The sequence below is a fragment of the Propithecus coquereli genome, unplaced genomic scaffold, assembly GCF_000956105.1.
Source record: "Propithecus coquereli isolate 6110/MARCELLA unplaced genomic scaffold, Pcoq_1.0 Scaffold238, whole genome shotgun sequence".
In the NCBI taxonomy this organism is placed as follows: Eukaryota; Metazoa; Chordata; class Mammalia; order Primates; family Indriidae; genus Propithecus; species Propithecus coquereli.
This window is the reverse complement of record NW_012147930.1, coordinates 1,924,550-1,940,939: the sequence shown is the minus strand read 5'-3', so window position 1 is coordinate 1,940,939 and position 16,390 is coordinate 1,924,550. Positions and strand designations below refer to the sequence as shown.

Below are 16,390 nucleotides of genomic sequence, written 5' to 3'. Positions count from 1 at the left end.
TGTGACTAATTTCAATGATTTTATACTTTTTCCTTATCTTTTTTTAATGTGCTCTTTTCTCATGAATTATGGAAGAAAAAAAATAGTCCAGGATGTCACTTTGAGCCGGAGCTGGATCTATCTGAAATATTCTCTCGTGCCACTGAATGCTTTTTAATCTAACACTTAATGGATATTTTTATCTAATTTGATACAACTGTCTTTTAACAAATCTTCAATTTTTCTCAAGATTATTTTAACCGAAGACCACTATTTCACTATAGTCCATCTCGTTACTGACTCCCAGGGAAGCATAAATGAGGGTCAAATTGGTTAGAATAATTACCGTCCAGAGAACGTCCCACTACCACCCCTGGGAATACTAAAAGTTCATAGAGTAATGGCAAGGGGAAAATACAAGTGTTCACTTTAATCCGTTTAACTCTATAGTTATTAATAAGGGAAAGTCATATCTTTGAATAATTCTCCCATCTCTGACTTTCCTGGGCTGACTTTCTAAGGAACCACACCTGTCTGTCTATAATCAGCTGCCTCTCCTGCTCAGGTGTGTGTGGGAAGCCACCTGGTCTCTCCTGTTCTGTTTACCCTCCGTCAGTACGACACAGATTCTTGAAAAGCAGTGAATATTAAGTGGTTCCTCCTTCAAAGAGGCTGTGCTCTAGGATCCACATCACCCCAAGGCCTCTGTGATTTTCTGTGAGATTAGCATCCACGCGAATAACGTATGAACGAGTCCTGGCAAAGCTCAGGATGCGCCTGGAGCGTGTCGGTGGCGTGTGATACGCTGACTCGCTTTCCATACCAATGAGGAAATAGTAGGGTCTCGGGGGTCAGCGCATGCTGTCTTTCCACCGGGGCACCCACACGGTAGCCTCAAACCCGACAGGGTGGTGGGGGCATCTCAGCTGATTGAATAAAGCATGTGTACCGACGTCAAGTGATGTAAGAAGTGTGTTAAAAACATGGCAGACTCATTTCAGACTCTTAGGATTAAGGGGAAAAATATTTCTTACAATGTCCTGAGGAACATATATTGCTAAGAGTAATATCAAAGAGAAAATGGTCAGCGATCCTGAAAGTCAATGTCATTGTGCACTTTTTCCTATTCTTTATTGTCAGTTTTGTGGTATTGACAGTGTGTGGCATTTGTTGCAGAAGTCTCTGTTTGCAGGCCGTCTTTTTTTATATAAAATCAAAAATCCACATGGATACTCAGCCATGATTAGTATCAACCATTAGCTGTTTTGAATGTCCAAGTATTATAGGAGGTGAAGGCTGTTCTTTTGGTTTGTTTGTTTTTTCCTGTTGGCAACCCTCAGATGCCTGTCTTCACGGATAGTAGTGAAATGGGTAGGGCAGGTGATCAGAAACAGGACTGGAGATTTCCTTTGCTAAGTCGCTGACTTGGATCCAGATTGCTACAACCCGGATTTTTAATACAGGGGTGATCAGTGTCCCTTGTGGAGAGGGGTCCCCCAACACTGAAGGGACTTGCAGAGGAGATTTCTGGGGCTGGGGAGTGACCACCCCCAGTCTAGCCCAGGAAATGCGCCCACTGGCTGAGGCCACTTTCTGGGCTGGCCGCGTTCCCCTGTCCCCGGGATGGACAAGAGGCCCGGAGGACTTTCCCGCAGAGAAAGGCTGTCAGAGCCACTGTCTCTCGACTGTCTCATCACATTACTGGTCTGTCTGAGCCACTTCCCAGGCTCGAGCTCTGTGCACTTCCCCAGCATTTAGTCCTTGAGCTTTAGAAGACGAGCTCTGCCAACCCCGCTCCCGAAGGACCCTCTCTGCCCGACCTTTGGGTTAATTCCTGAGCTTGCTTGGCTGAAGTCCTGGATGTTTCTGTGACCTTCTCTCATCTCTCTCTGGTTGGAGCTGGACTCTTTTCCTCCTGTCTAACCAGTGCTGTTATCCTCCTCCTCTTCCTTCCCAGATGGAGAACACATGTTCTCGCTGGGCTTCCCGACACCTGTGCCACCCCTGGGCTCCACGGATGCTCCAGGTGTAGTAACGGAGGGAGATGCCAGACCCCACGCAACGGCCCTCCCACCTGGAAGGGGGTCACCCTGGTGGAAGATGACAACAGCGCTCTCTTAATGTTCTCACCTTTTTACAATTTTAGGTTTCACCTCTCTTTTAATAACTTACATTATGAGCAAAAATAGAAGTAAAGAAACCATTTAGAGATGACTTAATGAGACTCTGGTGCACAGAAGTATACAAGGAACAGGACTTGAGTAAATATCCTGCTGTACCGTCCACGGACGTCAGTGCAGCAGGTGAAGCAGACGTCTACACAACCACCGATGACATGGGACAGACTTGTAATCCCATGGAAATTTAGGGAGCAAACGTTACAGGATCAGGAAGGCAAGAGTGGTTACGTCTACTTACGAAGGGAAAGGTCTTTGGAAGGATTTTAAAAACTTGAAAATATGAGAAGTATTTACACAGCCAAAATTGAGCCAAAGGGGCTTGGTTGGGAACCTGCAAAGGAGCAAAGGGGTGAAAGTGGGAGCACACCTGCAGTTTACGGGACGTTCCCTGCCCGGGCAGAGCACTCATGTCGTGAACCCGCACAAGGAGAAATGAGACTGGAAGGTGTAGAGGCACACAGCGAAGGGTCTTCATACCCATGCTATGAATTTGACTCTTTCTTGGGGTTTTAGAGCTATTAAAATATATTTAGAAAAGGGAGGTGTTGTAATGCAGGTTGTACTTCACCAGGAAGCTTGACTTTGGTGATTCCTGCTCTATAAAATGCTCTTGCCGGCTCGCCCCGTCTAGCCACACACGTGACAAGTCACAAGGCAGGTGTCACGTCTACAAGATGGCTACCCCTCCAGGAGGAGTTTAAATCCTCTCTTGTGGACATTTGTAGCAACCTGCATTCCCCATGCGGTGACCTCAGATGTGTCTTCAGCCACCGGGGGTCGCTCTTCTCTGAGAGGTTTCGGGGGCATCGGCTGCTCACGGCTGTGTCTCCAGGCCGAGCTTGGGGTCTGGCATGCGCAGTTTGTCTGTCAGTGTTTGAGTTTGTCTGTGGTGGTCGTGTCAGTCACACCGGGTGGATCGGAGCAGAGAGGGGCAGGAAGCAAAAGTGTATTCAGGAGGTGTTTTCCACAGCACGCGGAGAGGAACGGGATGGGCTGGAACGTGGGCAGTGTTTGGCTGGAAGAGAAGGGACAAGTGGACCCTGCGGGGGGCAATACGCACGACTCTGAAGTACGCGGGGGAAATCGAAAGTGAGGAGGGGTCACAGTGAGGGTGTCCCGCCCGCTCCCTGTGCCCTCTCCTCGTCCCCAGAAACACACACAAACACACAGCTGAGAGTCTGTTGCCTCCAGAAATCCTGGAACGTGGGGTGGTCGTGGGCGAAGCTTCTGCCAAAGTGCTTAATGACATCCCGAGATAGTGTGAGGAGTGGGTGTGGCGACATTTCTGGGGCCGGTGAGTTGTGGTCTCTTTAATTTCCTTAGAGGCGTTTAAAGCAAGCAGAGAATGTACGTCCCGTCAGGGTTGCGGGAGCCTGAGACTCCGGGGGGTCCGTTTGAATGTCCCATGTGAATAGCAGCCTCGAGTGGGTGTGGCTGCGAGCAGGGACCTGGGTCCCCCTGCAGGTTTGGGGCCAGTGTCATCGTCCTACCTCCGTTTCTCTCCCTGCTGCTCTACTTTAATGCTGTAAACGTGCATGTTTATCCAACAGCAGTACCGCTTAGTCACAAATGCACCCTAGTCTGGCACCGTAGCATGAAGGGTTTCATGCAATAATTTTCATTTTGTGGGGCAGGACCTGGTACAGCCACGTGAGTGTGTCTGAAGTCGCCTGTTCTGCTTGTGCATCCGACGTGTACTGAGCACCCGCCTTACGCCAAGCGCTTTGCCACACGATAGAGAGAAGTGGGGACAGAAAGGCTCTAATTCTCACAGGAAAGACTACCATGACCCAAATAATTATGAACGAGCAAGCCGTTGCTATTTGAAAATATCTGCGAGGGATAATTCCAGGGGGCTATGAGGGGACATAATCGTGGAGGAACGACCTCATCCCGGAGGTCAGGGCAGGCTTCCCCGAGAACACAACACACGATCTGAAATCCCGAGGAGGACCCAGAATCCGGGCACGTGGAGAGGAAGTGGGCGGCAGGTGGATGGCCGTGCTGATCTCGGAAAGGTCTGCGTGAGGAAGGAGCAGGGGGCTTTGAGTGGGGACATCCTCGGAGCTGGACGTCTCTGAGGGTAGCGAGCAGGGTTTGGGGTGCTGTGCACTGGGGGAGGCCAGAAAGATGGGTGGGCCATATGGGAAAAAGCCAGGAGGCTTGAAAGACGAGAAATTATTTTCACAAAAAATATATTATCGAACGTGCAAGGACACATGGAGAAAACTAAGGTGACAGCTACTGTCATAAGAGCGGACAAAGTTAGCGAGGGAGACGAGGCTAACTGTCGGTATGGGCTCCTGATGGAGTCTTGGAAAATGTATAAAGGAAAAAAGGAAACATCATTGTCTAAGAGAGAGAAGACCTTTCTCAGAGCTACCCGCGAGTGCCACACCAAGTGAAAGAAATGCTTCGTAGAAAATACTAGCTTGGATTAGAGAGAGAACTGTCTAATGGTGAAGTCTTCCATAATACGCTTTTAAACATGCCATAGGCGAATTTTTGTTTTTGTTTTGTTGTTGTTGTATATATTTGTGCATAAAACTTTCGGGTTAAATTTCTAGAGATATTTATAAATATGTAAGTACAGACGTGTATAGATCCTCGTGTATTTATGTGTGTGTGAGTATATTTGTGTGTGCGTATACACACAGACGCAGCTCATCTTTCCATTGCTTTTTATGTTCTTGCAAGACAACTGCCTTTTAGTCTGTCACTTTCCTTAATGTCCAAAGCAAGGCTGGGAACCGCAGTATAAAGTCAACATGTGTTCATAAGAGAGTTGATTTCACTTGTCATGTGAATAACAGCCAATCTGGAACATAACATTTCAAGAACTCTCTCTGTTTGATTAGATTATTCTATTTGATTTTGACAAAGCAGAGATAATGAAACACCACGCTGTGAATCATCTCAATTGCACGTCCACAAGAGCACAGAAAAACAGCAGATATTCTGTATGACTTTCTCCCCAAACCGACGAGTAATCAGTCTCTTCCAAGTAGCAGGTTTATTAAATTCCTTAGTCCCCTTATGGACGGGAGACCATTTGAAGTCCGGGTAGTATTAATGCTTTGTGGCTTCTTAGCCTTCACAGTTAAAGAGATTTAACTACAGAGGAACCTCCAGAGATTTCTAGGATGGCTTTCTAAAGACATAAGAAATCTGGCTTAACATAAGAGAAATACTCAAACTAAGCAATTTCCGAAACCTTTAGCATTTCCAAATGCCTTTTAGGAAATTGTCTCGGTAAATTGACTCTGCATCATTCAAGTCACAGAAGTAAAATGTGTGAGTCATAGGCACAGGGCGCTCAAGCCCCTCACGCCACAGACGAGAGAAGTGGAGCCAGAGGAGGTCACGTGAAAAAATGAGTCACGGCTGTATCGTAAATAGCAACCTCAAATCCAAGGTTCAACTATTTGGAGAAAGTGGAACAGACTGGCCTGTCCTATTTAGGCTCAAAAGAGGTCGTCTCACCTACAAGGATCCCTTGTGTGCTGCGTTTATTTTTACTCTTAGCAGAAGAAAACCTCGGGGAATCCTTTGGAAGAAATCAATTTGCCAATGATTTAAATTGCTTAATTTGGCATTCTTTGAAAAAAAAAGAGAGAGAGAGAGAGAGAGAGCTACCAATTCCTTTAGCCAAATCTAAAGGGGACTGTTCCATATTCTCACGAAACAGCTCTGTGGGTTTTCTGACCTAGTCCGAGATCCTCCAGAAATAAAACACATCAAAGTTCCCCCAGGAAGACCCTATCTCTGCTCGTTGCTCTGAGGTGTTCATTTCCTCACCTAAGTACCAATAGCCTTGACTTGGTAATCACCCCCCGATTCCCCCAAGTAGGCGTCCTCTGTTTCCACGTCAGGATAGAACATCGTCAGTGTATTGTGAACTCAGACAGAAAGACTCTGGGCGACACCTACCATTATTTCCCCTTTTGTCTCTAAATCGTTTCTGCTTTGTATTTTGGGCTCGCTGTTCATGTCAGTTTCCACGATTTGCCCCATAATGTCTCTCTCACTTCCCACACTATTTATTTATTAGAAAACCAAGTCCAGCAAACTTAGAAGAAACGTCACTGACAACAGCGTAGAACTTCCAGGAAACCTCACTCCCACAAGGGTCGAGCTTCAATCACTGATAATTTCCGAAAGGGTTTAAACTGCACGGATTCTCTGAGATTTGAGTAGATACAGAGTGATGAAACGTTCTACCATGTTTCCTTCCTTCAGGACTGTTCTAGAATGGAAAATAGGATATACTTATTAAAAAGGTTTCTGTTTTGTTTTGTTAATCCACTTTATTGAGGTACAGTTGACATATGAAAATCTGCACCTGTTTAACACACACCTCTAGACACGGAATCTGTTTTCCATTGCCCCCTGACAAACGAACACAAACTGGATGGCTTAAACCAACACAAAGGTATTATCTTACAGTTCTATATAGGTTAGAAATCTGACATAGGTCTCATTGGAATAAAATCAAAGTGTCATCCGGGCTGTGTTCCTTTCTGGAGGCTCTAAGGAGAAGGCTTGTTTTTTTTTTTCCTCTTTCCAACTTCTAACAGGCTGTCCACATGTCTCCTGTGAGCAACATTGGGTAGAGTCCTAAACGTACCACTCTGACCTTCTTCCGTGGGTTCATCCACTTGTGACTCCTGTCTCTCTCCACTTTAGCAATCATTTTGATTACATTGGGTGCACCCAATAACCCAGTGTAATCTCTCCACCTCTCGGTCTGTAACGGTGTCACTTCCGAAAAGTCCCCTCTGGCCATGTGACGCAACATAGTCACAGGTCTGGGGTTTGGCACATCTTTGGGAGCCGTTATTCTGCCAACCACAAAGGTGTTTCATTGAGTTCCTTTCCTCTAAATCATATCTACATCAAGTTCTTAGTAAATTGACAATATCATCCACTGGTTTGTATAGTTAACAACTTTCCTTTCAAATTACATAACCCGTAATGAGGGAACAATTGAGTTTATAGCATAATCTTTGTGTTGAATGACAGTTGTAAGGTTAGCCCCTAGCCCGGCGGAAGGAGAGAGAATAACTCCCAATTCTAAGAATAGGTTTTATATAGAACTGCCCCCCCCCATAAAAAGGGATGTGAATATTTGTTTAACTCCCAAGGCCAAATCAAAAACTTCCTGCACATAAATCCACTTTGGAGTGTGACTCATTTGCACGGCCTGGCTTCACCATGGAAAATGAATTATGTAATTGTTACAAAGTCTTCACCCTGGATTCTGTGTAAAAGGAATTTGTGCAGATGTTATGCATTTTTTGAAACTTTAGTTATACCGGATTGATACACATCACATAATTATCTTCCTGCTCAGTATTTTTATAAATTGCCTCGTATATATACTAAAGCAGGGGTCGGCAAACTGTCGTCCACAGACAAAACCTGGCCCATAAGCTAAGAATGGCTTTTACATTTTTAAGTGTTTGAAAAAGCATCAAAAAAGATAAATATGTTGTGAAATAGCAAAATAAAATAAAATTCAAATTTCAGTGTCCTTAGTAAAGTGTTATTGGAGAACACGACCACACTCATTCTCTGCGGCTGCTTGCGAACTACAACGGCAAAATTGAACAGTTGCAACAGAGACCACAGGACCCATAAAGCCTGAATTGTTTACTACCTAGCCCCTTACAGAGACAGTTCATTGACTAACACAAAGCTGGCATTGCCGTGGGTAGGTATTTGGAAATACAGATGAGGGTGAAGAGGGAATTTGGGTTTAGGTGGGGGTGGAGGGTGAATTTGTTTATGATCATTATTAATGTTGGAATGCAACTAAAATGCAATTCCACCTAATTTTTAAGATCAGAACCATTCCAAAATAATCTAATTGAGAAAATGTATATTTTTAAAGCAACAAAATAATAAACTTGTATTTGATTTATAAAACGTTCCTTAAGTACCCATAGGCGAGCTGCATAGACTGTGGGTTTTTGAATCTTGGATTTACTTTTCCTTTGTACTTTTTACATAGTTTGTACTTTGGACATTCTCCGTATTAGGCAAAGAGGCATGCAACCTGTAGAATTTGAAAGATAATCTCACCAGAGAAGAATAAAGGTGATTAAATGTGTCTCGAAGTCAGCCTTATCCAACTGTTGCCAGTCAGCACTACACAAATCCAAGCAAATAGGCAAATCTGAGCAGTGCGTTTCCTCTTACAGAAGATTATTTCAAACAGTGACATAAACACTGTTGCAATTGGTTACAGTCAAGGTTTGGCTTTTAACTTTAAACGGATACCGAGCCTGTGTAAGCCTAGCAGTTGGAATGGAGCACGCTGACGTTAGAAAGCCTGACTACATATTCCATGTGCTGCTGCTTCCTCCAGGTAACGGAATAAATACGGCAATGCTCTGCACAGGTGACCCACTCCCAGCAAACCTTCTGCATAGAAATCAGATGCTCAGCTTGACCAGGCAGCCGTGGTGCTCCCAGGCCAGCCCACCAAGATCACCACGGTTCCTCGGGTTCTGCTAAGAGCAAGTTGGTTAAACCCTTACAGATAACCTACACTAATATTTCATTATTTTGAAGACAGATTTGGTAACTAAGATGCAAAATAACTATGCGCTGCGTGATCCCATGCAAGTCACATGAAGAATGTGCTTCAAGTTCATTTCCATGCACATCTGTCTAGTCTCTTTCAACTCCTTGATGTAGGTGTTTTCATGTCCAGTTAACAGATTGGGAAACTGAGGTTCATAAAACATGACCCAACTATGGGACCTCAGCCAGTACAAGGCAGAGCAAGCACCCAATCCAATGTCTGAAGCATCCAAACCCAATGATGCTCACGCCACTGGCCAAAACCAAATGTATCCCTGGTACCTCTAACGGGCAGGAGCTTTATTATCTGAGAAGGCTTTTACTCCTAAGCAATCACACGTTTTCAACAGTAGGAAGTAAAGTGCATGATTGTTTCTGACAGCTAAACCACACGCTGTAAAGCGAGCTAGATATCTTAAGCAGCTTATCCAGAAATTGATTGTATCTTATTTTTAAAAAGATGAATGTCTTCCTTTCGTACAACATAATTTTATTCCATTTCAACTCTCTTCCACGGTTCCTGTCATCAATCTCGTCAATGCCCATCTTCCTTACCCTGGTCGGAAAGGGCCAGGTTGTGAATCCCGCAAATGGATTGTGGGAATGTGGCGTGCTACCCAGCATGATAAGCAGCTCGTTTGAGTCTAGTTCAGGTTAAATGGAACTGCTAAGTGTTCAAATAGAGAAAGGCAGAATTTTATCATCTGCCTATTTCTTTTTCTTGTTATGAATCATTTTGATTGAGGTCCTGATGAGAAGGCCTGAGAGATCCAAATAATATCTTCTCACATATCCATCATCGATAGAGAGGAATCTAAATGCCATGTATTTTTGAAAGCCTTCCTGCCATCAGGGAAGATGGCATTTATATTTGGGCAAAGATAAAATGATCTGAATCATGTTAAGGTTTAAAGACCAAGAAATGGCCTCTGTCTTAAGCACCTCGAAATGAAGAATGTCAATAATCCTATTTTCAAGCAGGTTTGATACAGGACGTTTGCTCTGTTGGTTTACAAGGGAGATTTTTTTTCCTCTTTCTCTTCTCCAGGCTGACTGGAATGAACCTCCCCTCCCCTGTTATCAGCAGCAAGAACTGGTTACGCCTCCATTTCACCTCCGACAGCAACCATCGACGCAAAGGATTCAATGCTCAGTTTCAAGGTAAGAAAGCATTATCTTATAAGAAAAAAAAAATAGCAGAAGATATTCTGGTGTTTTCTAACCCTGAAAGTTTACGATCTTGCTGACAATGCAATAAGATATATAAATAAGCTCAAAAATGCCTCCTATCTCTTTTATGAACATTTAACTTATACAGGTAACAACTGGAAACTTATTAGTATAGCTTTATTACTGTCACAGTATGTAGTGCATGTAGAGTTTCTTGTTTAGCTGGAAGAGTTTCTAAGTTTTAATAAATATTTATTAGCATTAATTTTAATTACCATAAATCCGACCTGTAAATTTGCACAGTGGGCTGGTTATTGCCTTTACTCACATGCTAAGTAAGAATTGTAAAGCAGATAGGTTGCGTGAAAATGCACAAAAACATCGCAATGTCAAATTTAGTCCTGACGCATCTTCATACTGTATAGACACATAAACCCAACTACTTGACTTAGTAATTTACGTGTAATGAACCTTAAAAGAAATATGCTACATTTTCTGTACTGAGAAAAATGGAGAATCTATGGTCATTAGCATGTAGTTTCATTCTGAAACTTTTCCTTTGTGTGGAATTTCTAGTGTTAATGTATGAATAGTATCGTATCATGTCCTATATGTTCCTAGTAATGAATAATCCTTACTAATATAGCAATAGAATCCTTATGAATGAAGCAGAAAGCATTCCACTTGCATTTGCAAATAAAAATAATATGTCTACACTCAAAAATAATATACCTTCCCAAGAGAACTTCTCAAGCTTTCCCCAAATCGTGACCATGAGCATGTTGGTTCAATCCAGGCAGCTTTCCCTGAACACTTGCCACATGCCAGTCAGGATGCTGAGCCGTGCAGTGGACCCAGAACAAGGGAATTTTAACAACCCCTATGCTCCAAAAACTAGCAGGTCCAGAATGTTTAGAGTTTATAAATAACTCCCATGAAAGGCAGAATGCAAAGAAAACTCATTATAGCTCCTGAGGGAGATTCTAGGAATTTTTCAACAAACTGGTCTGAATATCTCTTATCTTACACGTTTTAAGCTCTATAATGCTTTTATTGTTTCCTTTTGGACAAGCAGTAGAAGAATAAGAGTAACTGGCAGGGAATGAGGTCCAGGTGGTGCTGAGAAGCACACACTGTTGGCCGCCCAGTCCCTGGGGCATGTGAGCTCACACAGAACTCGCCAGACTTAGAATCCAGGGGCAAATTTGTTTCACCAAAATATGTTTTATACCTTGCCAGGAGCGTTGATAGTCCCACTGTGTCTTCTCATGTTTCCAGAAAGCTCTTATCTTTTTTTTTTTTTTTTTTTATTTCAGGGTATAATGAGGGTTACATTTTTGTCTTTGCCTCGCCCAAGCGAGAGTTAGAGGCATGCCCTTCCCCTCTACAATGCTCCCCATGTCCTTTAGTTGTGAGTTAACCCCCTCATCCACCAAATCCCTGGAGAGTATTACTGCCATGTGAGCACCATAGTGTTGATCAGTCAGTGCCAATTTGATGACGAGTACATGTGGAGCCCATTCTTCCGATCTTGTGGTGCCTCACTTTGGATAATGGGCTCAAGCTCTATCCAGGAAAATATAAGAGGTGCTAGATCACTGTCATTTCTTATAATTGAGTAATATTCCATTGTACACATACACCATATTTTAATAATCCACTCATGAATTGATGGGCACTTGGGTTGTTTCCACATCTTTGCAGTAGTGAACCTTGATCCCCTTTGGTTACAAATACACAGTCCTGAAGTTTTGTAGGTGTGAAAACAACACGTTGTCACTTCCCCTGTGACCAAGGCAAGGTGGTTCTTTTCCCTTTACATTCCTGCCTTTGTCTGCCTTTATCTTTCGAGGCTCTGCCCTCTAACAGTAGTTAGAGTAGAATAAATGTGGGAAGGACACGTTGGTGGTGGGGCTGGGGTCACACTGGGACAGGGTGGGTGAGAGGGAGGAACACTCCACACAGTCTGGTGGGAAGTGCTACCTGAGGTTTCTCTGCATTAATCCACATTCTATGGGCGTATCTGTCCCTGATTTAAAGTAACCACAAGTCAATATTTAGAATGTCAATGGACTGGCCAGATAGTTAGTTAGGTCGATTTATAGAGTTGTCTCTGAAGTGTTGATTGATCTTCTCTGAGAGCCTTCATTAATTGATGGGCACTGAATAAAAGAAAAATTTCTAAGTGTCATTGCTCAAGCCTGCCCAGTGCATTCGTCACTTGTATCTGTGCTTAGAAGAAAGCTTAAACATGGAATATCAAACGTGAAGATTCTCCAAGCTCGTTGAAATAAAAACCATACTGGTTGGCAGAAAATTGCAATAGCTGAAATGTAAGCAGTCATTGATTTTAAAAGTAAATATATATGCAAATATGTAATTAATTAACTAAAGCATTATAGATAAAGTGCATATTTAAATTATATAATTAAATAATATAAATTGCATTATTAAATTATATAAAGTACATATATACTTTATATTTATATATAATTAAAGCATAAACATAATTTAATTATATATATATAAAAGGAGACATGAGTAGAAAATTTTGCACCTAAGTCAAAAAAGGTAAAAAGGTACAAAAATATATGGAAGGCCTAACAATAATATATTAGAAACAGTAACTAGGCTTAACAGTAATGTATTAAAAAAATCTTTTCACACTGACTTTGAAGTTCAGCTCCCAGACAACATGAACCTGCCTCACTCCGTCACCCCGGCTGGAGTGCAGTGGCGTCATCACAGCTCACTGCAACCTCAAACTCCTGGACTCAAGTGATCCTCCTGCCTCAGTCTCCAAGTAGCTGGGACTACAGGTGCATGCCACCACGCCCAGCTAGATTTTTCTATTTTGGTAGAGATGGGGTCTTCCTATATTGCTCAGTCTGGTCTTAAATTCTTGGCCTCAAGCCTTCCTCCCAACTGGGCCTCCAAAGTGCTAGGATTACAGGCATGAGTCATGATACCCAGCCTGCCTTCGTTTGGTTAGAACAGAGGCCTCATTTAACGGGGGGTATCGTGCCTAAAACCACAGCTAGGCCAACCATCTCTGGAAGGTGGGGTTCAGTACTAGATGTCACCCTTTTGAGGACATTGACCAAACACAGAGTAACCAGGAGGATGACAAGAAACATTCAAAGGAGGACTCGAACCAGCTTAGAAGGAGGCCGATACATGTTACGCAGAAAAACATTACACTTATGGATCTGGTTCCAGAGGGTAGAACTATCACCAATAAATGGAAGCTACCGAGTGGTCACTGCTACTGCTTCTAGAACATACCCAAGAGTGCAAGAAAGCAGGAGGCAGAGCATTAGCTTAGAACAGAGTCCCCACCAGCCGTCCAGATGACCACCTCTCCGCATGATGCTGTCCTGACTTTGCAGGTCGAGGCCTCAAGGTTGTTCACTCTGAGGGCACATGGGAAACCTGTTCTTCATTTACATCTTCCCTTCTTTCTGTGTCTAAGTTGAATACCATGAACCCCAAACACATGAATGGGGAGAAACCCGCTATTGTTATCGCCAACACAATTGCAAAGAAGAAAATATAGTTGATTGATATTCTAGAAAACCAATAAGACAACAAAATTATTTGGAATTCCTGCAGAAACTCTGAGTGGTCCCTAAGCTGCCAGCGCAGCCCTCTGGTGGCATTTCTCTATGAGAAACTGCCTTGTGATCCAAGAGTGTGGTGCACGGAGAGAATTTTATAACTTTTTTTAAAAAAAACAAAGAATATGCTACTTTTAACTTGGTTCTTTTCTTGGTCAAATAAACCACCACCACCATAAAATATTCTTTCTTTTCTTTCCTTACGTTTTTAACTTTCATCTCCAAATTCTTTATTCCCTGGGTCTGACACTTTCTTCTTTGCCTTTCGCCTCTTCAATCATGTAATCACGTCCTGCCAAAAGCAGTGGTAAAGTTGATTGACAAGCAAAACTGTTCTGTAGTTGCTACTCCTGAAATATATTCACGTTCAAAATGGCACTGTGAACAAATGAAGTGGCAAATGTGGTTTTAAAAAGCCCACTTGATATATTTGCAATCCCTTCTGCATACACTGGGCTCTCATTGAATGAGAGATTTATGTAGGACACATTATTTCTTTAAATCAGCTGAAAATTGAGCCCATTCTTTATATGTGGCCTCCATCATTAATTATAATTAAATAGGCACCTTGTTAGCATAATCCATCATCTAGACAATCTCAATGTCGACAAGATGAATTTTTTAAAAATATATTAATCTTGAACCATGAAGACCTCCTCACTACTAAACATCTGTACAAATGTTGAGCTCCTGTCTTCCATGTGTTTACCTGGCCATTTATAAAATTAAAATTTTCACAAAATGAAATTCTCATTGATTTTTAAAGCTGATAAATCATTTTGAAAGAAAGTGTTTGTAATAAAATTCCAATTTATCTAGGGAACAGTCCAGCTCATCAATCAAGGGAAACCTGATCATGGCTATAAGATTGTGTTGACACAAATAATTAGCTTGCTCTTTAGGTTATAGTTCTATATAACTAGGCAGGTGTGGAGTATTTTGTCCATCAAAATAAATTGGTGAAATGTAAGCTTGTAACTTCTAAGTCATTCTTAAAACCGCTAAGCCTCTATAAGGAAAATATTTTTTAATAAATATAAACTCATTCAAATAAGAAACCCATGACCACTTTTCCTAAATATCTACTTTACTTTCTCAGACCAAAAGATTCTTGCAAAGTTCCAACTCCAGTACTTTTAACACTTTGGAAAAGATTCCCGCCTTGTCCCAAACCACTGGCTCTTGGCCTCATTACATTAAGTCCTTGTTATTAGCCAATGCCTTCCTGTCTGTGTCCCACTGTCCTACCTTATAAAGTAAGAGTAATAGTATCTACCTCGCAGAATTATTGTGGGTTTCTAATAACATGAGAAGGAAGTGTGGCGGGCATTGTGTCCAGAGCCCTGAAAGGCAGGAGAGCTCCCTGTGCCCTGGGGCCGTTCCTCCTGCTCAGCACAGTCCTAGCCCAAAGTAACCAAAACCAACAGCTTGACCTTCCAAACTTTAAGTGACGTGAAGAACTCAAGATGACTGTTCTTTACACTGTTGGCAAAGTCTGAATTGCTGCAGCTGCTTTGGAAAACTGTCTCCCCGTCACACTAAGTGTGAGGATTGTGTAGACCCAGCGGTTCCACCTCACGCATGTACCCAGCAGAAATGAGTCAATGTGCGTAAGACACATTCAGGGAATGGCCACCAGAGATGTATCCGTCATTGTCAACCACTAGAAATTACCCCACTCTCCATCAACAGCAGAACAAATAAAGAAATTATGCACATTCTTACAATGGTAGACTAAACAAAAATGAAAAAAAATCAACCTACCTCTACATGCAACAATGTGAATGAATCACACAGATATAATATTTCTTGAGTGAAAGGAGCCAAATACAAAAACATATATTCCATCTAATTCATTTATGTGAAATTCAGGAATCTATAAAGCCACATATTTACGTGTATGTCCACTGCTTTACTGTGTCTATATTACACTGAGAAAAAAGTATTTTCAAAAAAATGATCAGAACAATCTCTTTCCAAGAAAATGACAAGTTCTTTAGAATTTTCTTGCAAACAGGGCCAGACAAAAGCACCTAGAGAATCCCCACTGGATGTCATGGTGTAACTGGATGTCAAAATTGGAGGAAGCTGCATCGTACACACCAGAGAAGGGAGATATGAAGTGATAGAGCTAATAGCACACAGCCCTTGAACAGCAGAACCAGACACACATACAAGTCTCTGTCCTCTCTGTTCAATGTCGTTCTTCCCAACTGTTTCCTCCACCGACTCGCTGTACCACTCCACCTATTCCCAGTCAGGACATCTTTCCTTGGGGGGGTGGCGGGTAGTGATTTATTTTTGCAAAATGGAAATTGCAATGAAAGGAGCAACACTTTAAGAGACCTGTAATTTAGTCACAGCTGTGTTTCTCAGATTGGTCTGTCCCAAGCAGACACCTGGCAGGCCACATCCTCACCTATCGCATCACCTAATGTTGGGCTGGACGTGCAGTGCCTGTTTCTTAGACCTCCCCTATATATCTGTGTAAGAGAAGATAAATCAAATATGATGATTTTTTTTGGTCTCTCAGTATATTAAAAAATCATAAAGGTAAAAATTCTGAACACCTTTCTTGTTTCTACTAAGGATTGGACAATTGCCCTTAATTTCAGTAGTAATTATTTTGAGTAGATATTGGGGGTAATTTCTTATTAATGTTGAAACAAGAGAATATAGTTCCTAAGAAAGGTATGAAATATTGCTCATCAGAGATGATAAATTAAGTGAGCAATCTCACCTAGAGGCAGGCTAGTAGAATAAATGAACTTTTGAGTTTATTGCAGACTTTTGATTTAAGTCAAAGTATTTTCATTTATTGATTTGCGTGTTTAAAATATTAATGCATGACAAGTA

General features: G+C 42.3%; 1 protein-coding gene across 1 annotated transcript in view; it reads left to right on the top strand.

Moving 5' to 3' along the window:
* Positions 1-16,390, top strand: part of CSMD1 (CUB and Sushi multiple domains 1) — a 1,519,798-nt gene that overhangs the window by 1,012,725 nt on the left and 490,683 nt on the right. Inside the window, 1 exon segment of the mRNA XM_012645868.1 lies at positions 9,796-9,908. Coding sequence (XP_012501322.1) covers positions 9,796-9,908 — 113 coding nt within the window.